This window comes from Barbus barbus, assembly GCF_936440315.1.
Source record: "Barbus barbus genome assembly, chromosome: 17".
Lineage (NCBI taxonomy): Eukaryota > Metazoa > Chordata > Actinopteri > Cypriniformes > Cyprinidae > Barbus > Barbus barbus.
The window spans coordinates 20,250,618-20,273,452 of NC_136745.1; the positions used below are offsets into that span (position 1 = coordinate 20,250,618).

At 37.4% G+C, this 22,835-nt stretch overlaps 1 protein-coding gene and 1 long non-coding RNA gene across 2 annotated transcripts; both read right to left on the reverse strand.

Annotated features, from left to right (window-relative positions):
• Positions 1 to 7,615: 7,615 nt before the first annotated feature.
• LOC306883475 (F-box only protein 38-like) lies at positions 7,616 to 18,936 on the reverse strand. Its single transcript, XM_079438760.1, has 21 exons — positions 18,768 to 18,936; positions 18,097 to 18,332; positions 17,738 to 17,871; positions 17,210 to 17,373; positions 16,938 to 17,103; positions 16,580 to 16,855; positions 16,262 to 16,355; positions 16,035 to 16,165; positions 15,363 to 15,533; positions 15,056 to 15,198; positions 14,604 to 14,802; positions 13,911 to 14,048; positions 13,651 to 13,818; positions 12,764 to 13,336; positions 11,297 to 11,397; positions 11,102 to 11,204; positions 10,850 to 11,016; positions 10,244 to 10,389; positions 9,830 to 9,933; positions 9,426 to 9,539; positions 7,616 to 9,160 (listed from the first exon to the last, which is right to left on the reverse strand). Exons 2-21 carry the CDS (start codon positions 18,225 to 18,227, stop codon positions 8,982 to 8,984), a joined length of 3,402 nt encoding a protein of 1,133 aa, XP_079294886.1. The 5' UTR covers positions 18,228 to 18,332; positions 18,768 to 18,936; the 3' UTR covers positions 7,616 to 8,981.
• A 1,098-nt stretch (positions 18,937 to 20,034) lies between these two features.
• Positions 20,035 to 20,514, reverse strand: LOC306883716. The gene is made up of 3 exons (XR_013785379.1): positions 20,456 to 20,514; positions 20,305 to 20,363; positions 20,035 to 20,197 (listed from the first exon to the last, which is right to left on the reverse strand). It is a non-coding gene; the product is annotated as an uncharacterized lncRNA (long non-coding RNA).
• Between the last annotated feature and the right edge of the window lie 2,321 nt (positions 20,515 to 22,835).

A 22,835-nucleotide genomic window follows, 5' to 3' on the forward strand; every position in this document is an offset into this window, starting at 1 on the left:
CAAACTGTAACCTGATAAAACGTCACAATACATTTGGACAAATCAGAATATCAAGCCAAAATTTTAACTTTATATCACAGTGGACAAAAAGCCAGAGCAAGTTGTCACACTTTTTACTCTATTGATTATTACACACATCCTAAAGTCATGGCTATAAAAACACTATTTGACATTTCAATGGTTATTGCCCAGAAAAAAAGACATGTAATACACCAGTGTGGGTTTATTATTTTCACTTGTTTACCACATACAAATTTCTTTACTGGCATCCATGGTTCCATTAAGAGCTTTTTTAACATCAATGGAACCTTTTCAATGGGCAAAGGTTTCTTTATAGTGGAAAAAGGTTCTTTAGATTATTGAAATGTTCTTCACATTAAGAAAAAACTGTGAAAAATTCTTTGGGGAACCAAAAATGATTCTTCTATTAAAACCCTCCTTTAGAACTAAAACTATTTTGATATTTTAATTTTAGTTTGGAGGACAGAAATTGTGTTCCTAAATATCCTAGTTGTGTTTGAAACCAACCACTGTTAGACTTTTGACTCAAAACCTTCTGAGGCGTAACCCTTGTGACAACTTTCCCGTGTCACATCTAGTCCTGGGCTTCTCTATACATCTGAAAAATATTTAGATGAAGCCGCTATATGTTTTTGCTTTCATGGCAAAAAGATTAATGGCAGTGAAATGGTCATCTTCAGGATGATGGACAGTGTGTGTGTGACAGGCCTAGGGAAAACTGTTATCTAATAATACAATATGGCTCTGGAGATCATCATTACACTGACCACTGGCAACACAAATAGTTCGCTAATGAAATCACATGGATAAACTGGAATCTGTGCATTAATGATTAATCTATTAGCTAATTAGCGTTTTTCTGTGGAGGTCTACAGATGGCCAGATTTGATATTCTTTAATTTTGTTTTTGTATTTATTTAACTGTAATGTAATACTCAGTGTTGTCTTACATATGCTGACCCCTTTCTAATTCGGAGAATGTACATCTAAGCAGCAGACCTTCAAAAACCAGACATTCATTCACATCGCGTCTCGGCATCAATGGACCAAGACATCTGCTGAGAGCAGAGATAAGAGCGATTATAAAAGAAAGCAAGACAAAGCCTTGACCTTGGGCCGTGCTCGCCGCCAGATGAATTTTCCTCCTGGACACGTTGAGCCACGGAGGTCAAAGAGGCAGATTGGATATGGCTAAAGAGAGAGCGAGGGGGTGCTGAGGTCTGTCTGTGAAATGTCCATCACGGTTAGATCCCCTTCTCGTCCTCATCCATAAAGGAGCCTGCAAAAGACTAATGTTTAGAGGGGCTGTCTCCTCCAGACCCATGCTCTGGAAAGGCTAAATTTAGACAGGAGTGAAGTGGAGAAGCGTGACAACACGGTGTCAGTGTGAGCCATTGTTCGGTGAGTCCTTTATTAGCTTGAACGAGTGGCAGAAGAGGTCGCCCCCTAGGTCTCACCGAGAAGTCTTAAAAAGGCAATGTTTGGGGAAGATTCTCTGTTTACATCTGGAGAAACGGGGGCTTTTAAAAACAGCAGCCAACCCGTGCCTCGTGGCTTGGCAGTCCTGAGCGTCAATGGCCTGGCTGATAAGTTCTTTTCCTCCAAATAGAGAGCATCTTACAAGTGGAGTGTAGCAGTGTAATTTCCCTCTTTGCTAGATTTCTTTATTTTATGATATTTGAGTAATTGCTCTGGATGCATGTGTGGATTTTATTCTTTTTATGGTGTCAAAATGATGATGTGTATAGCTGAAAAAACAAAGTTTTTCATTGCAAAAATAATGTATGTTGTATACAAAATGGAAAGAATTATAAAACGTTTTTCTCGCCAAGAGATTTTTTGGCAGCCATTACTTTTAATTAGTCGTTTTAAAATATCAGCAATTTTAAAATATCAAATCTGGCCATCTGAAAACATTTACAGAAAAGCATAAAACAATGACGAGTGAAGAACAATTACATAAAATATTTTTGGGTTTGCGTCATTGTTTTTGTGCAATTAAATATATCTCTCTTTTTTTGCAAATAAATGCATCATTTTAACTCTATAGCCATATGTTTTGAAGCTGTTTTCTGCCACAGACTTTGAGCCCACACAGCACAGAACAGAACAACGTGTTTAGTTCTAGTGATAGATGGCTCGTTGAGACTCGTACACAGCTCAAAGATAAATACAGTCTGCAAGACTGTTTACATTAATGTGTTTTTTTTTTTTTTTTTATGGGGGGCTCTTGCTTGGGTTAACAAACTGTGACGGACCGATTCTGAACTTTTAAGTTAACAATACAGGTAACATCTTGAAACCATTGCAAAAACTTGAAATTCTGAGACCAATTTTACAGTCCATTTCCATGAAAAAATATAATACTGGTGTCTTTAATTAGTGGACCTTGCAAGAGGTTCAGCATGTGACTCATCCCGAAAAACATTTGTTATATGAAATATAAAAGATTTAACAAAAGATTTCTATTTCAAATAAGTGCTGTTCTTTTGATCCTTCTATTTATCAAAGAATCTTGGAAAAAACATGGTAAGGTTTCCACAAAAATACAACTGAACAATTGATTTCAACACTAATACTAAGAAAATATATCTAGAGCACCAAATCAGAATATTAGAATGATTTCTAAAAGATCACGTGACACTGAAGACTGTAATGATGCTGAAAATTCAGCTTTGCCATCACAGGAATAAATTACAAATAAAACAGCTATTATTTGTTTTTACTTGCTCAAATATATGCAGCCTTGTAAGAGCATAAGACACTTCTTTCTTTTTTAACTTACAACTTTAAAGAAGGAATTTGAGTCATATTTATGGACCATAGACCATATAAATACAAGCATTTGCCTAGTTTTGTAACACATGCTAATACCACAAATGGATAAAATTACTATATAAATTTATCAGGAGAGATGGCACAGAGCCCACTGCAAACATAAAAATTTCAGCTGGGTCAGATGAACCGCTCTGTAGAGGATACAGCAGGTCATTGACTCAAAATAGATAAAGAGGGCAAGTCTTGATATCATAATATGTACATTTATTTTTGTATCCTCTGATGCATGGCGATTTATGAAAGCTAGTACATTAGCAGTGACCCAGAAATAACAAAAAGGGCATTGAAGAGCATCACAGGAAAATACGATTTCAAATCTACACTTCCATTTGCCAATAATTTAAAGAAAGTTACTTACTGTGACTGGCTTATAGACATTTCTATCAAATCCATTAACCTTCCTTAAGTCAAGCTAAACGTTAATGTTTATCACATATGAGTCATATCTTGGTGCTGTCCTCTGAATGACCTCTCTGTACGGCAGGAATACCTTGCAGTTGATCACTGTTCCTTGGCCATACTCATATGACAGACATTGGATTATCTCTACACACTCAAGATTCATTTGCTTTACCTTCACATGCCCTGAAGGAAGAGAGCCGGCCAAGGTGTTTAATTTAACTGGCCTGTCACATCTGGTTGTACTTACATCCACCAGAGGTTCCTTCACAGGTTCAGCACATCCTTTAGGACGTAGCCAGGGAGGTAAATGACAAAAGCCATGCGCACATGAGAACAATAGATCCCCAGTGCCTGACAGCTGGAGCTGTACTCTGTGTTTGATGGAGACCAGTGGGGTGTTCTCATTCTTTACATGTAGTCCTGCAGCACTGTTTACACTACATCTGACACCACTGGATCATACAGGTTTCTTTGTACAGTGGATTCAAAAGTCTAAGACCACTTGTGAAAATACATTTATTTGCACTGAAGCAGCATATTAAAGGGATAGTTCACCAAAAAATGAAAATTATTTTATTAATTGCTCACCCTCATGTTGTTCCAAAGCTGTAAGACCTTCGTTCATGATTGGAACACAAATTAAAATATTTTTGAAATCGGAGCGTTTTCAGACCCTGCATATCATGTTCAAGGCCCAGAAAGGTAGTAAGGACATCATTAAAATAGTCCATGTGACATCATGTTCAACTGCAATGTTATGAAGCTACAAGAATACTTTTTTGTGAACATGCATCAAAGACTGATGCGGAAACGAAGGAATTGTTTTCTTTGTGCACAAAAAGTGCTATTCTTGCAGCCTCATAACATTACGGTTGAACATGATGTCACATGGACTGTTTTAATGATGTCCTTACTACCTTTCCGTAGTCAGTTCCGGTGCTGTCTATGCAGGGTCAGAAAGCATTTAGAAAAAATATCCAAATTTGTGTTACAATGATGAACAAAGGTCTTACAGGTTTGGAAGGACACGATGGGGTGAGTAATTAATGACACAATTTTTATTTTTGGGGAACTATCCTTTTAAGTAATGTAACCTACTGTAAAATAACCTACTTTTTACAAATATATATATATATTTTTACAATTTAATTAATTTTAAGGATCTAATGAGAAAAATAAGATTTTAGATAAATATAAATAAATTTAATACTTTTTTACCCCATATCATATTAATGCAACTGACAGAAATGCACTATAGAATTGATCACAACCATTTTTTGATTTACTTACAGATTCCACCCTAGAAAATATGTGTATACATTATAAAAATTCCCATGGAGATGAAATGAGTCAAAACAGTAGCTGAGGTGTTGAATTAAAATGAGATTTAAGCATCATATAAACATTTTTATGGAAGCTATTTAAGCACATAATCAAATTGAAATGTTGTTGAAGCAGTTGTCAGAAGATTAGGAAAAGTGAAACGCATTCAGCATATTTCAGTGTCGTTGTTGTTTTAAGCTATTGAAAAGGCCTTGGGATCTCTCAGGCCCTAAACACGAATGCTAAATATCTCTTCATTTTACGTCATTACTTTTATTTATTTTAAACGACTCAAAATCCTAAAACTTTTTGTGCATTTCCTGATTTAAATGGAAATGGCAGCTTTTTATTGTGACTTTTATTCCACTGTACATTCATGTCTGGCCTGTATTTAAATAAAGACTAGCTTAGCTACACTTCCTTGTTCTCTGAAAACTATCTGCCAACACTCTGAAGATGATAAAGCTTTCAGCTCGGATGAGTTTTTTCTCTTTATAAGGCTTTGACTCTTAACATTTCAACATGGTGCATTAACCCCTAAGATGTTTGTCCTCCCTTTGAGAATGTATTGCGTCACCAACCACTTGCATCTTTTGCCCTTAACCGTGGAAGGAGAAGGAATGTGAGGGGCTGGAAAACAAATAATGCTGGAAAAAAAAAACTCCTTGGAGTTTAATTAGCTGGAATGGGACAAAGGAGGAAAAACACCATCAGGAAATTAGACTCGATGAGACCAGCTGCAACCTGACTGCATTGATTCATGCAGTCAATCCATGCACAGATGATCGATGTACGCACAGTGTACAAATGATGCTTGTCTGAAGCGGCCTGTTTTGTGAGGATTATTTTCTAACAATATAATAGAGCAGAGTAAGTGGCTCTGGAGGGCCTCAAAGAGAGGAAATTATGTTTACATGAACCGTGAACAACAAGAGACAACTCAAAGTGCAAGCTGACAAAAGTAAAAGTGTTTCCAGACAGAAGATTAACTAAGATAAAAATAAAAAAAATACTTTAAATGGAGCTTTATAAATTTGAATTTATAGTCAATGATTATAAATTTAAAAACATTTTAAGATTTAGATATATGTAAATAAGTAGTTATAAGTTGTATCCGAGAATAAGATGACTGACCTGATTATGTTGCAATGTGCCATATTGTTCTTCAACTGCAATTTCTGGTTCCGGAAATTTATTTAATCATTTTTTTCATAGGGATTTTAAAAGTCTTAGCTTTGAGGTTAATCACAATATTACTTGCTTTGAGTTGAAGCTAAAAGTACATAAAGACAAAGGTACAAGACTGTGTACTTAACAGTTTTAATGAGGGAAAGCAACCCTGCAACCCTATTAAGCTTTTAGAATGACAATAAAAATAAAAATGATGGATTATATAGGAAATATACATACGTATACACAACAATTTTTTGATAATGAAAAATACAAAAATCATATATTATCTAACTGTAGATGTCATGGTGGATTGGTGGAAGGTTTATACATTAAACCTTGTTTCTCCATAAAGAACAAAACAACAACAAACCACACGCTTGTGTTTACTTCTTCACGTGTTTGGCTCAAGACAGCCGAAACCGATTAACATGTTACTGTGTCCTACAAGGAAAAAGGAAACTGGCTGGATTTCATTTGGAAATGTTGCAGGTTTGGCCAGCCCCCTCAGACAGGAACTGAGTACAGGAGGGGTTCTGCTCGAACCACAAATCTCTCCTCTTCCTGCTTATACAGTGTTAAGTGACAAATGACCTGAAACATTAAACACCTTTGTGGTGTCAGTGACACATTGTAAACAATGTGACAGGACTAAATCCAGAAAGGGTCATTTACACTCTCTTGTCTTGTGGGTTATTGAACGCAGCCCATTTTTGAGTATGAAAATGGATTTTACATGCACACGTCTGCTGTACTGTTGGCATGTGGGACTGTTACACTATAATCGCAGACTAATTGAGAAGCTGACTGCTACTTTGCGCGCATAAACACATGCAGCTCTCTGTAAAAGTATGGTGGAATAGAAAAATAATTATAAAGGGGCTGAGGAATAAGAGCAGTGTTGACTTTCAGACAAACAGCAAAAAATTGCAAAATTATACTTTTTATGAATTACACAGTTAAACATACAAGTTACTATCAAGTGCTTACACAGCACTATACTGTTTCCATCCTGAATGTGTCCGCATTTTGAACAAATTCATTGATTATCGGCTGACTGGGTGATTCAATGACTCATTTATCTGCATTTTTTAACAAATGGACTGAGTGAACGATTCAATAGGGCTTTTCACACTGCACTTAACCCCGGGTTATCGTCGTTCTAAACACCGCTTTTAACCCCGGGTAAAGAAATGTTTCACACCTGCAATTTGAAAGCAGTGTTGGCACCGCTTTTTACCCGGGGTTATGAAACTCTGCTCCGGAACATGTATGAGCAGTGTGAAACGTGATTACAGATAACCCAGGATTCCATTTATCCGGGGTTTAGGATGACCCAGGGTTAACAATTTCAAGTGTGAAAAGCCCTAATATGTCTGGAACATTTAGCCTATATAACACTTGTATTTAATCATTTAGCAGATGTGCTTATCCAATGTGACATACAAATGAGGACAATAGAAGCAATCAAACAAATAAAAGAGCAACAATATGTAAGGGCTGTGGGTTTTTATAATAAATAAAAAATATAAAAGTAGATAGAATAGAAATAGAATAGTGAGAGCTAGTGTTAAAAGGGTTATTATTTTTATAATAAATGAAAAGGAAAATAAGTAGATATAATAAAAAAAGCTATATTATTACAGGGTCAACTTTTTTTTTTTTTTTTTAAACGATAACGATAGCTATTAGTCTCCACATTAGTGCACTTTAATGTTCAAAGTCCCTTTAATATCAATAACTGCAGTGCATGCTTATAATAAACTGAATATATATGGTATAAGTAGTGTGTATTGTATAATATATAATATAAAGATTATAATAGATTAATTATAAGAGAAAAAAACAACAACAGTCAAGACAACGTCTTAGTGAAATATTTATTCTTTTATATAAACATATAAAACAAATCATTTAGAACATCTGTACACAAACTTTGTACACAAGTTTCTGTGGTGCTCAGCATGGGTGCAGATTCAATCCATTGAGTTTCTTGGCTTTTGAACATGGCAGAGTGGGTCACCTAGAAAAGCACGAAGTACAGCAGCGAGATGGGGGTTTTCATGCATTAACAGGTCCTGGACTCTCAGTCCTCTTCTAATTGCACTAGATTCCTAACCATTCATAAACACAAACTGGTGAACTCTAATCTGCACCAAGTAGGCAGTTAAGACACATTGTGTATTTAAAGTTTTTTGCATAATGCAACTAAGCAAGTATGTGAAGGATTAGGCGAGGAGGAAGAACAAAATCATCCAGAAACAGTAATGCTGACTCTATTGCCTCTGGTGTTGATTATAAAGTTAATAGCAAAAGGCCAAATCTGAAGATGCTTCACAATATGAAGAGAGCGGGTTTGTGAGGAAAAGAGCATGTGTGTCAAGTCATCGGAGGATGAATAAGGGATATGCCTGCAACTTTATCCACTGTGCTTCCTCTTTACTATTCTACCTCAGTTCCATAAAAAAGTGGGTTTAACTAAGGGGAAAAGACTAAAAAAAAAACATTTGTGCATAAAACTCTCTCAGCTTTTCTTTGTTCCACAATTTTTTAGCTCTATGAAGATCACAGAGAGGAAAACGAGCAACACTTGGTCACAGATCCTGCCATGTTCCTCTCATGGGCCAAGAAACATTTCATCTCTTCACCGGGTTCTGGGTTAAACTGACTTACAGCACCATCAATAGTGAAAAACAAACAACCCAACTTCAGGAGAAAAGGTGAGAGAAAAATAAAATATACACACCTTCAAATCTTCCCAAGTGGGCAAAAAAACTAAAATCTACCAGGAACAATACTTCTGTCTCCAACAAAAACCAAACAAGTGATTTCATATGCCACCTGTCATAGCTCTGCATGTCTTTTCCCATGTGTGCAACTGCAGCAACAAAAACAACTGCTGACACCATCCCCCTCTTTACAGTAAGTGTGCTGTCGCTCCCTGGAAGGGCTGCCATTCATCCTTCATGTAATGAACACAAGCAAAGCAGCCTGGTGACACCATTACTCTACAGTTCATTAGTCTAGAATGAACTCACAAACAGACAATGGCTGATTGAAAGCGATCACTCTGTTTCAAGTCAACTCAGAGATAAAGGCAACTGGAAATGCCTCGGTATTCCACACTGAGGATGCATCCAACATGCCTCTTGGTGGTCAGAGCCTGGCAGAGAGTTGAAGAGCTCTGCACACCTCTTTCCAGGCCCTCCGGCTGAACAGTGATTGTTCTAGATGTAGTCATCATCCACCGGTTCCCCCCGCACGTCGCAGTAGTGGATGAAGACGACCACCACACGCTGGAAAACACCCCTACGTCTCTGCCGTTGCTCTGAGATCTCCTCACCGATGGTCTCCATGCAGATGTCGGCCGAGAGCTGTCCCTTACGCCGTGGCGCATAAATAGTGGCTGACAGAGAGGAACATTTCAGAGAGTGTGAGAGAGAGACTGGTTTAAAAAAAAGAGACAAAAGAGGCTTCTTTCAAAAACATTAAACAATCTAATCAAGCTCAAACTTATATTATATAATTCATGTAATTGTATAATCAAAATAAAAAAAGGTGGAAAAATAACATGGTGCAAATAATATTGTGCTATAGTTGCTATGATGCATCTGTATCTGAATATTAACACCTGAACTTTGTAATTTCATGATGGACAGTGAGTTACTTACTACTTTCCTCATCCTCAAAGTCGTATCGGGCGTAACTGTTGGGCTCTGCTGTGCGTAACGAGCGAAGCCACGGGAAATCTGTGATCATTGAATACGGCGCCCCATCAACAACTCCTAAAGAACAGGGAGAGTGTGGGAAAGATTGAATGCCATAATTTTTTTATTCCTTTAAAACTGAAAAGGATCTTGTAAACATTCATGGGCAGCTTCGACATTATGGGAGTCTGCAACTTTTCTCACCCATTAAGATGATTAAGTTTGTGGAAGGGATTTGGGAAATGTAAATACAACTGTAAATTTCTCTCTCCTCTCTCTCACACATACTAAACGTATAACTGTGTTTCCAGAGGAAGTGAGGGGAACTTGGAGTTAGTCTCAAAGGACCCTGATCTGTTTCCTCTCACCCTCTAAAGTGTAGATGTCTCGGCCCCAGGGATAGCTGGGATACTTCTTTACATCCTCTTCCGTCCGTGTGGCCTCCGGAAAGAATTCATACTTGATGAGTTCTCTTGTGAAAGGATAAAAACACAGCTTGTGAGTTTTTGGGTCTACCATGATAAAAAAAAAATAATAATAGTGCCATCTGGTGGACAAAGCAGGAATCAGATTTGGAAAGATAGCCATTTGGAAATCTGGCATTATTTGCAGAATCAAAGTGTAATGAGATTAGACATTGTAGCATCATTAAGATGATAAACACTAAAACGCTGAACAATTCTTTTATTCTTGGTGTATATCAGAATCTGTTAAAACGGAAATATTCTTATTACTGATGCAGTTTTATGAGTCCTGTATTATGGGGAATGTAGACCACTCACTGGCTAATATTGGCAATGGTGTCCATCCAGCTACGTACGCGCACCTTGTTCCTGACATTGGGTGGGTTGCTGAACTCATGGATAATAGCAATATGGTATGGATACGGACCGCTGAAGAGCTTTTTCTCCAGAGCCAGTGAATCAATCTGGATTTTGAAAAGAACATAACTGTAAAATATTGTGCTTTAAATACCTCAAATAACCTTTAAAAGGGCTCAAAAACAAAGCTGTAATGTAATTAAATATTAAGCAATTATAAATGCAAGTCACACATTTGCTGGAAAACAGTTGCACATGATGCAAAACATCAAATTTATTATAATGTTATTTTTATTACATATCAATTAAAACAATGCTGTTAAAATGCATAAAACTCAGCAAACTTCCTTACACTGGCCCTGGGCCATTCTTGTTGTTGCGCCCTGTTTTAATTATAAATCTGGGGGAAGATAAGCTACATTTATAAACATTTCTACTGAAAAGCATTTCTATACTTTTTTGAATGTTGCACTTATGCAATCAATAGTAATACTGTATACTCATGAGTTTCATCAGATGTGACAATTGTGAGTCTTATGCCAACACAATATTCAGAATAACACTGACCTGCTGCATAGGCCTCATATAGATGATACGGTTTCTCTCCGGTGGCATCCGTAATATCTGGTCAAGCACCTGCTCCATGTCCAGCTTCTTACATTGTGCGTAATCAAAGCGGTTTACTATGGGGGCACTTTCTACCATTAAGTGTTTCAGCACCCTACAGCGTGTCGCTTGGGAAGAAATCAAATTGTGCATTAGGATCTGATACAGTTTGACTCCTATTATCAATGTCAACATGTTCTGCTATGAACTCACCATGGACAAACATCATTTTGGGGCACTCCTTAAGGACCAGGTCTGTTATGCCACAGTTTGTAAGTGTGATTCCCACAAGGTTTTTAGATTTAAGGCTGAGCACCTGTATGATGTGAAAAATAATAAGAAATTTTGAACAATAAGAAAGTGCACTGAAGAAACATTTAGTTGAGTGAAACAAGACCATGAACCCACCTGGACATGGTCATCTTCAGTCACAGGGTCACTGGTGCTGGTGGACTTGTCGGCCATTCGTTTCCTCTTCACTGCAACCCGAGGCTTTGCTTTGGGTAGTTCTGGATATACCAAAAGGTGGTGAAAAATTAAATGGAAGTCTTACAGATAGTCCAATTCATCTTTGTTAAATCAATCTCATCTATCCTACTGTCATAGGAGAAAAAAAGTAACATACCATGGACCTTGTGTCTTTTAAATCTCACAGGATTTCCATGGTTTAGCCAATGCATTGAAAATATTTGCTTTAAAAAATGAATCTGAAGTAGCTGTGTTCAATTTATGAACACAGCTACATAAACTCACAAAACACAAACAAACACTGAGAGGGATGTTAAGATTCTCAGTGCTCATCAATATTGATTTCAGTCAGTTTTAGCAGATTTCAGTCTGCTTTATTAGGCAGCTGAACAACTTTTATGCTGTTGAGCCCTTTTTCAAACTTGACAGTCATGTGGTTGATAAATAATGACAATTTTCTTTTTTGCTGAAATATTCTTTTAAGTAAAATTTGAATGTGGTTTTAAAAGTATATGCGTCTGTAAATACACTACCATTCAAAACTTGGGGGTCAGTAAAAAATGTATAACTGTATTCAGTTAGGACAGATTAAATGGATCAAGTGACAGTAAAGACTTTTATGATGTTACAAAAGATTTCTATTTAAAATAAATGCTGTTTTTTCCTTTCTATTAATTAAAGAATCATCACTGTCCCAGAAAAATATGAAGCAGCACATTTTATTTTCCACACTGATAATAATAAATGTTTTTGAGCACAAAATCAGCATATTAGAATGATTTCTGAAGGATTATGTGACATTTAAGTCTAGAGTAATAGCTCTGTAATTCAGCTTAAAAAAAAAAAAAAAAAAAAAAACTATTTTAAATTGTAATACTTTTTCACTCTATTACTGTTTTTAATGTATTTCTGAAGCCCTGGTGAGCACAGATTACAAAAACATAAAATAAAAAATCTTACCAACCCCAAATATACAATGTAAGCATTACAAGTATGTAATGCAACACTCAATATGTTACAAAGTCATCTATTATACTATGAAATGAAAATGCAAGTCTGAAAAAGGTAAAACTATCCCTGAAATAAATGCATCTACACATATGAGACATTCTACAATGTCCGTGGCTTTATACATGCATTCATTCATCAGGAAAAAGTCTAATTTCCTACATGCACTATTCTTCTTAGCACTGCAGGTTCACTAGGAATCAAAATAAGTGCTGCACTTTATCTAAATGTCATGAACACAAGGAAATATACTGCAATATAACTGTCAATATAGTATAACAGTGGAGCCAAATAAAAATGTTATATTGTTATACAAATTGTGCCAATTCTTTTTTTTTTTTTCATTGCTCAATTGATTCTCTGACATCCCACTGTGAGGAAGCTCTGCTCTCGTCTTACCTGGCTCACACACCAGGGGCACAGAGGAAAGTCTGCTGCAGGCACGAGTGACCGGTCTCCTGGGAAACTCATCTGTAGGGCTTCTGTGTGATGATCCTTGATGGTGGCCTGCAGTCCTCTCACTGTGCCCCTCAGATGAGCCCTGAGTCCTGGGTGGATCATCCTCCATCTCATCTCCTCCTGCTCTCTGCTCTGGGCTGTGACGTTCTGATCTCTGGCTGTCGCCCCCTGCTGGCAGTCCATGGCCACCATGAGTTCTGTTTTCAGAGCTGTGACGAGATCTGCTGCACGTGCAGCGAGTCCTCACCATGTCATCCTCTCCTCTACCCACCCCACCCTGGTCGTCCTGATTGGCCGAGTCCTCCCTCCAGCGGATGGAGCAAACACAGCTACCGGCAGCATAGCCTGAAGCAGACCCAGGTCCACAATTTCTGTCTCTGGCCCCACGCTCAGCCGTCTCAGTGGCTGCCTTCATGTCAGCCTTGATCTGCTCGCTGGTCACCTGACAGCCTTTCTCACAGCTGAGCTCCTGAGGTTGCGGCCCACGTCTACGCAGTGGAGTTTTACCTTTGCCTGTCAGAATACAGCACAACAAGCGTTTCGGCATAAGTCAGCCATCAAGTTTGCTCTCTTCCAATAGTGTCAGTGCAGTTAAATGGAAAATATTTCTGAATTTATATTGTCCCAAAAATATTTGAATAGACTTGGCCACTTAAGTCACATAAGTTACAAATGAACTGTATAAATTAAACTATTTTGTTTAAAAATAAGTTTGTGTATATTGATCGAAAATATGACCGTTTAAAGCAGTTTAAAGAGTTTGGGGTCAGTAAGATTTTTTATTCTTTTTTAAGAAACGGTCTATGAAGATTTTAAATGTGAACTACCATGTGGAGTCACAACTGTATTGCTTTTCCCCTGAGCTTCTGGCTCAGGGTACTGGCCTTGAGAGCGGGCAGCAGCTGGTGTCCTGATTGGACAGTACTCATCCTCACTGTCTGAGTCTGACACCACCACTGACTGCTTCTTCACTGAGGTTTGAACTCCACTAGGCCCTGAAATAAATAATTAAAAAGAGCACAAATGTTAATGGCTAATCATCATACGTATTCCATCTTTTTGCATTGTTTGCATGGTTACTTCAGACCTGCTTGTTCTTCATCCTGTTCAAGTGAAGGATTAGTAGTCTGACTTGAACCCTGGGTCTCTTCCTCTGGATTGGCAGCCACAAGAACTGGCTCAGGCTCCATGTTGTCTGCCACCATGCCCTCAACATCAGGAATCTCTGATTTAAAAAATAAATAAAAAAAATAATCAATCATCACACACTAGATGTACACAATCGTTCAAAAGTATGTGGTCAGTAAGATTTTGGTAAATTGTGAAAGTAGTCTCTTGTGTGCACCAAGGCTGCATTGATTTGATCAAAAATACAGTAAAAACAGTAATTTTGTGAAACAGTATTACAATTTACAACCTTTTCTATTTGAATATATTTCATAATGCCACTTAATTCCCTTGATGGTAAAACTGAATTTTCAGCAGTCTTTGCTCCATTCTTCACTGTCACAAGATCCTTCATAAATCTAATATTTTTAATGTTTGGTGCTCAAGAAACACTTCTTCCTCTTATGATGTTAAAAACAGTGCCGCTTAATATTTTTGTGGAAACCATGATGTTTTCGATGAATAGAAAGTTCAGAAGAACAATATTAGATTTCTTTTTTTTTTACTTTTCTTTGTCACTTTTGATCAATTTAATGAATACTTGCTGAATAAAAGTATTAATAAAAAAACAAAAAAAACTAAAACCTTTTGTATGATAATGTATATTATGTACCCTCTGGGCCACGGTGGTGTTGCTGAGGCACATCTTCAACCCGGTCGTCGTTGTTATTTGGTGGAATATTTGCATCGTTATTGTTCTGGTGATTGTTGTTGTTATTGTTGTCATTATCATTGTTGGAATTCTGATTGCTGACCAGGGCAGACGAAACTCCGATACCTGTGCCTGCACTGAGTCCCACACGGGCACAGCCCTGTGATAAACAAGTAACATTAACATGCCTCATAACACTTCCTCTCCTATAGTCTATTACAATATTTTCATTTATATTGTAAATGTCTTTACTGTTCAAAATTACACACATTGTGATTACTGTAAATATTGTGATAAGAGGAAAGACCCTTAACTGTGTGTTTACCACAGATGGTAAAATATCTAAGAGATCGTGTCTAGATAATGAATGAATATCACTCCGTCAACTCTGTTTTAATGGGTTAACAGCTCACCTTGGGAGGTTCACGAAACATCTGGTCCAGAGAGATGAATTCCAGGCTGGGAAGCATCTCAATGAACTGACTAAACGACTCCAGCTTGATAGCATGACAGCGCACCAGAGTGAGGTCCACCAAACGACTCCAACGGGAGTGGTCTTTAAAACAGAGCAACTAATTAGTCAGACTGTAAAATTGGTACTAAAAATGCATAAAACCAACTGTCAAATTTTAAGGATGTTCCAGATAATGTTGATAGAAATGGTACATTTAAAAAAGAAAAGTCAGGAAATACATACATAAATAAAGATGGATCCATTACCTGTGATCCAGTTGTGTGGATTGTGAAGATGTGGACAGTTATAAATGACTAGATACTTGATGGAGGTAAACACCTCATTAACAGCCTTCATTCCAATGTCTGTAATGATTCCTGGATTCTCGATCACATCCGCAAGACCGTATTTGACTAACTCAGCATGGCTCATGTTACCTGTGTGAAACATTTTTTATTGCAGGTAAATGTAGGGTTTGTTCATCAAAAAAATCTAAATTCTGTCATTATTTACTCGTTTCAAACCTAGAAGACTGTCATTCATCTTCGAAACAAACTAAGATATACAAGATATCTGTTCCTCGATTGAAGGTCTGTTCAACCAAAACCTTGACACTTTAAAAAGTCAGACATCAAAACATTAATCCATATGAATTCATTTTATCCAAGTCTTCTGAAGAGACATAAACATTGGTCAACACACATGCATAGAAGAGATTAAATATGGTAAATGCATGCTCAAATGTGCTTGCTTGGCACATACTTTTATGAAGTCTTCATGAACTTTATGATCCTTGAATATTTTGGTGGAACGGACATTCAAGAGAGGAACAGAAATCTCTCAGGTTTCATTAAAAATATGTTTTGAAGATGAACAAAAGGTTTGGAACGAGATGAGGGCGAGTAATTAATGACAGACATTTCATAACAATGACTTACACTGCAACAGAAATTCATCAACATATCCAAGGTGCAAAGTCTCAAACTGGGGGAACTCTAGTTCAGCCATCTTCAGTGCAGAGAACACCCCATCTTTGGTTAAGGAAGGCTGGATTCGAACTTCATGCAACCTGGACAACCAGAGTTGATTCTGTCAACATCTCTAATTCTATAAAGGAATCAGTGCAAGTTCAGCATATTCTTTGAATGTTTAAACCCGGATTTACCTGCGAGCAGCAGTAATGATGAGGTAGCCCAGATCCACTTCAAGTGCATTTTTACAGGCACCAAATACAATTGTGTGCAAATTACGAAACCCTCCTACAAGAGATGTACTTAAGCCAATGTGCCACAGACTGCATGCTTTTTTCTTGCTCCAAATGCATACACAAAACAATATTGGCATTGCATGCAAAGGCAATGAGAAATAGGTATTGTAAGAACTTTAAAAAGTTTTGACTGTACTTTTGAAACACTATAGTATATCGCTCAGCAGTTTTAGTAGGATTCCTATTTATAAGGAGCTGACAAAATGCTCATCTTACCTGACCTCCAGCTATCCTCCACAACATGCTGAATCAGTCCCCCTAAAAAGGGCACCCTCACAAGCTCCAGCTGCTCTAGGTTGCGGGCAGAGGCCAGACCGGTGACAAGAGGCACATATTTCAAAGAATTAGTGGGACCGGCGCAGTTCCTCATGACGAACGTACGCAAATTCACACAGAGAAAGTCTTTGAAGGGCTGAGGCTTAGTGAGGCGCACCCATTTCAGGTACAGATGCCTGAGCATGGACAGACAGGGGATCTCCGGCACATTGACACCTATAGGAAAGAAAAAGCAGAAAGGTTTGTGACAAGATGATGTGGAAAACAGTTTGCACAGTGGAAGCAATCTAAAACTCACCGACAAGATGGAGGGTCTGGATTTTAGCTGCAGCTGGAATAGTGAGTTTGTTCTCTGAGGGAATAGGAAAGGCCCCATTTCGGTTCCTGAACTTCCCTAGAATGTGAACCTGAGGCATGTAGTTCCATATCGCCTCCACCAGCTCCAAATGTGAGGTCTCCACACCCTGTAAGAGCAGATAATGTCCTTATTTTCAAATGCAGTTGAAAACAGGCTGACAAACATTTTTATAAACTGAAACAACAACAATCTCATGTGTGTCATATACTCACTATAAGGTTGGGACAGGCCTGTAGAGCCTCCAAGACACCAGGAATACTGAAGGCCTCGTAACCTCGGACTCTCCTTCTCTCTAGGTAACGTGGATGAAGGCCATACAGCTGCTCCAAATCAGGCATCTTCTTCATTAGCATGAGGAAACTGGAGTCTGTGAAACCTGAGTTACACATATCAATTCAAACAACTTTCAAGTGTTTTAAGGCTTGAGACTTACTGGTATTCTTGGTTAATATTGGTATGCTTGGTCATGAACAGCTGAGAGTAATACAGTGTAGGCCTAATCAAAACTTTTAATATACAAATATGCAGGGTAGAGGGATGTGAAAACTTAAAAATTTGGCAGAAATCTGATGAGCGGGAGCAGATTCTGTGCAGAACTAAGTCAGTGTTTTACTATGTCAAGCTAATGAGTATGTTAATTGATTTGATTATAAACTCAAAGCCCTTAGGCATACAATTCATACCAGGTTTAGTTATAAACATCTCAGAACTGAAATTTCAGTGTTAAAAGTGTTGTCTACCTGAGGGCATGTACTCCCACCACCGGCTGGCACAAAGGTCCACAACCTTCACCACCCGCAAGTACAGAGTCACCGCCTCCCGCAGTTTCCGTGACAGACACTCCATACACATTATGTCCTGCATGGGTAAGTATCTGTGGGGAGATGGACTTATGAATAATTCAAGTCAACTATAAACCACTGCAATTTGAGTTAACCTGTGACAGCTCTGTCAAAAATCTCTGGAACTGAGAACAGAATCGCAGGGACCTTAGCGACCATAGTTAAGACAGACAGTTAGAAGAATGGATTGACAATTAAAGCATTGGTAATACATTTGCTAACTACTGTACTAACTAGTGGTGGGATGTTGTACTGACCGGAATATGTGGCAGAGCACCTCATGTGAGAGCTCGTTGATATAGTCTTTAGGTTCCTCATGTCCAAGAGAGCTAAATGTTCCTCCCCCCAAACTATGAGTCCTGGTGAGCTTGCGCCGTGGGCCCATCATGTCCAGGGCAGTGAGATATCCACCAAGGGAAGGTAATAAAACTCACTCCCTCTGTCCTGATCCTCTTGATTGGGGCATCAACACACAATCATCACTCACTCCTTTCTAAAGAATAAACACATCAATTGCACATCTATGAGACAAAGAAATAGTGTGTCACTTTCACATTACATGTAAATCCATCTAAACGATCATAATCCAAAAATGACTATATTAACAGCGGTCAGAAAACACAAAACTAAACAACAGCCCAATGAGGTAAAGCTGAAAAAAGCCCTCTAAACACGTCAGACAATGGACATTAATCTACACCAAACTGGCTGTAGCACTGACAGCAGGCTAGTAGGATCTATGTCATGATTTTAAATGGGGTAGTTTGGAGGCACCATGGCTCAGATTTGAAAAGAGCTGAGCCGTCCAGTCATCAGCAGCATGTGAGAGGCTGCTGTTTCAAGTTGTTATGATCTAGCTAGCAATCAGCTGTTAGCAACATCACCACTGTTTTATAAAGATATAGACCTGACAGTGCTGTAACAACACCTTTATGAAGAAGAGTTCAGCTGAAATTGGTGCATTTATGTCCTCTGGTTGTCGGTCGAGCTCATAAGTAGGATTTGTGGTTAGTTTGTAGGTGAGCAGCGGCAGCTGTCGGTCTGAATCCGACGTGAAGCCAGTGTTGGTCTTCCAAACGCAAACAGGAAGTTCAGATGTGTTTTTTTTGTTACAAAATAAAAGACGCGGATAAATGGCAAATGGACTGGATTTAATTTATTGCTCACGAAAGGGAGCATATTCTAAATCACAGAAAAAAAATGTCTTAAAATTAACCACAGGATGTTTTCTATTTTTTTTTGTATATTTAGTCATTTCATTTTTGTTTCTTGATTTTAAAGAAGCAGGAATCACTAAACGGGTGTCTACAGACATGCTACCCTAGTTCAGTGACAGTATGTGTGATTGTTGTATGTGCACATTGTGCAGTCAACTTTAAAAACCCACAGCTTTGAGACGAAAGACAGGCAGGGAGATAAGGGTAATGCTGCAAGCAGAGGACTTTTATTCATGTTTTTCTTTTCTTTTCTTTTCTTTTACAGACAAGAAGTAAAAATATTAACTTAGCTAAAAGAATACACTATTACAATCAAAGAAAACATTTGACTTTATTTAATTTCATTCATAAAATGAACATAAATTGTCTGCTCTGAGGAGAAAAAATTCAAATCAATTTATTAATGCATATGCTTCTCATAATATAAAATGAGTTAATAGTTGTGCTTTACTAGAATGAATTAAACATCAAAACAATTGTCAAAAATGTTTTTCTTTATAGATTGATTATTGCACAATGTATGAGCTATTGCACATTAATATCTAAGAATTATCTGATTGTGAGTTTATTTATTGACATAATCAACAGTAAAATAACAAAAAAAAAACAACAACTAATGAAGAGTAAATTAATTTTAAGCTATGTGAGACTATGTTCAGCTGATATCTATACGATGACACCTTCATCATAATGTGTTGGCCTGTCGCCTGCACACCCCACAACAATCTTTCGAGTGGACTTGTGTCCTCTGTATGCACATCTGGGGTGTCTCTCCCCGCTGATTAATGTACATGTAACTACAGGAAATGGCTTGTTGCTCATATACAAGTCTCTGTTTTCAGGGAGCCGAGTACCTCCTCCGGTACAAACTGCTTTAACTTGTTTGTTATTTGCTAGTATGAAGGTGTTGACTTCTTTACAGCTGTTGTCATTTTGGGACTCCGTGATGCGTCTCGTACGGATCTCACTGTCACATCTCTGTACATTCATGGCTCCAAACACATGCTGCCTGATGAATTTCTTATAACGCTGTTCGACTTCTTCTTCTGTTTGACCATAAGTGCACATTGAGGCACACAGGACCAGTAGCAGAATCACTAGAGAGTGATGAATCCCCATTATCTGGTGAGCAACACATAAACTATATATATATATATATATATATATATATATATATATATATATAATTTTTTTTTTTTTGTGAGATTAAGAAAATAATTAACGAAAATAAGTGTTGTGACAACATACCTTGCTCTTCTTGACAAAGTAATATGTTGTTCCACCAGCTGTCTTCTTTTGTTTATAGGCTGTAAGAGAATCAAAAGCAGGTAACTAAGAAATCATGAAAAAAACCAGCACACGAAACAGGCTCTAAAGACTCTGCTGTAATAATACTAACCAGCTGCAGTTTAGACTTTGCTGCTGTTAGTAATGCTTCTGTTTTTATCATAAACCCCACAAGACCCAAACATGTGACCTGATTAACAGGAAATGTTTAACAAGCACTCAAACAAGAAAAATCAATAAAAAAGTAACTTTGGGTTCTACAGTAGGCTTACACAGTGGGCATATAGGCTAATGGATTTTATGTTGCTCATGCTTCTTTGTCAAACACGATGCAAGCTTTACAAAAGGACATTGATCGCTGACAAAAACCAGCATAATTCAAGTATTTAGTAAATCTAGTATATGTACAGAATTTATTGATCTAAGTTAATGTTAATTCATAATAAATCCATTCACTCAGTGTTTTGAACATTATTGAAAGGCCAACTGTTTATAAAGTATTTATAAGTATTAGCAACTTAAAAGGAAGGAATACCAGTGTACAAACGAGCTAATATGAACTGAAAGTCACATGTTGTTGTGCATTTGAAATCTGTTTTCCAAGGCTTATTTTAGTATGTGGTGTTTGGGGGTGCAGAGTCCAGACATCATAGGATTAAATATTTGCAATGCCAGGTAGTCTGTCTATGGCACAGCTTCAAAGTAAACAATTGACTGTAAGTAAAATGTCATATTTACCATATGCGAAGAAACAAAAATCTCAAAGAGAGCAGAGATAAAACTTTTCAGATCCAGTCTGCTTATTTTCAGTTACTCCAATACATCAATACATACCATCATTGAGGTTATTTGTTCTGGTTGTCAACTTAATTTAAAGGGATATTTTTCCTGTGTTTATAAAAATGAATTTACAGGTTTTTAATTTAGCAGTGTGAACTAGGAGAAACCATAATGTACAGCAATAAAAACGGCATGTGGGAACAGTTTGCTTTGACATTATAGTGCAATGGTACTTCAAGCAACCCAAGTCGAGTCCTTTCTGTCTGTACCTGACTGTCCTTTTAAATAAAGGTAAAAAAACCCCAAAAATTAAATAGAAAAGTAATGTGCAATGTCCATTGTCCTTTCATCTCTTCTGTACCTTTGCATTTGATGCAATGGAATGGAGACTAACATGTCCTTTTTGACAGTTTACAATGTATCTTGTTAATGATAAACCACAAAAAGTGGTTGACAGGAGATAAATCACCTAAGTAACACAAGAAGCAACCCATCAGACATTTATATATATTAAGGGCACTTTATATAAACATTAACTAGCATAGAAAAGGAGACGACATCAGTCAGATGCTTAAGATGACCACAAGAATCTAGCTTATAATAAGCACATAGTACAGATACCAGGAAGAAAATGAGTCTAATATCAATATCTGATACAATTGTCTCTAACACATGAAATCTTACTAGATTATGATTTGATTAAATGGCATGTTTGTAGTACCAGTCACATTCACGCTGGGGTGAAAAAGTGATTACATTGTGCACATAAATGATTGAGTTCAAGCAGCTGACTGACATCGTCCACTAATCCTCCGATCAAATCATTTCAATCCTTTCGACAATTACGATCCCCTAAAATCTGGAGTATGATGAAAACTGAGTGAAATCTGGTGTAAAACCATGGAGAGCTGTAACTGGGAATTTTTCATAAATTGGCTCAGGGCTTTGAGCAACTTATCTCAGACATGAAGTTCATAGCTGGGACTCTGATAACACTCCCTTATACAAATGTGGAGAAACACAGAAAACTGAGCACAGCCTGAGGAGAGGTCACCTCATGACATCAATAATAACACTGGCAATACATACTTTATATAGGAAAATGTAGTAACACCTTGAAAGATTAATGCTATCAAAGCATCAATGAACAGGATTTTCCCAGATTTTTATCTGTCATCCTCAGTCACTAAATTATTTGTTCTTCTTTTCCCATATTTACTTGTTTTTGTGCTGGAATGAGTACAGGAAAATAAATGAACCTTGGAAAAAGTTATATTTTTTATTTTGATATTATACATGCAGTAGGCTTTCTAAGAAGTCCATGTATTCCATGTGCCATTCTTACATGTAGATTTGTCAAAGAAAAGTAAATACATCCATACATCTTATGGAAACAGCAGAAATTGGTTCAGTAATGACAACTGTAGTTGAGTTGAGAATAATAATAATAACTTTTTTTAAGTTCTATATTATAACCTACTTGCCTCCACAGGTTAGACAATCTCTCTTTTTTTAAGGTTTTAGAGAGTGAAATTAAAGTAAATGAGATACTCCTGTCTGGGACCAAATCAAGTCTCGCACCAAATTTATTTGCAGATTGAGAAACGTGATTGGAACACTGCTCAAATAATAATCTTGAGAAATAGGAACACATTTCTCGTGCCTGTGTGAAGACTTCAATCCACAGCTCAAGTCAGCGATAATTGATTACT

What these genes read in the sequence shown, in the direction of transcription:
- LOC306883475 (XM_079438760.1), bottom strand. Translation starts at nt 18,227, where the DNA reads ATGATGGGCCCACGGCGCAAGCTCACCAGGACTCATAGTTTGGGGGGA. An exon ending in GCCCCTGGTGTGTGAGCCAG is followed by an intron (nt 11,398 to 12,763) that starts GTAAGACGAGAG and finishes TGGTATATCCAG; the next exon opens with AACTACCCAAAGCAAAGCCT. An exon ending in ATATGAGGCCTATGCAGCAG is followed by an intron (nt 10,390 to 10,849) that starts GTCAGTGTTATT and finishes TTCAAAATCCAG; the next exon opens with ATTGATTCACTGGCTCTGGA.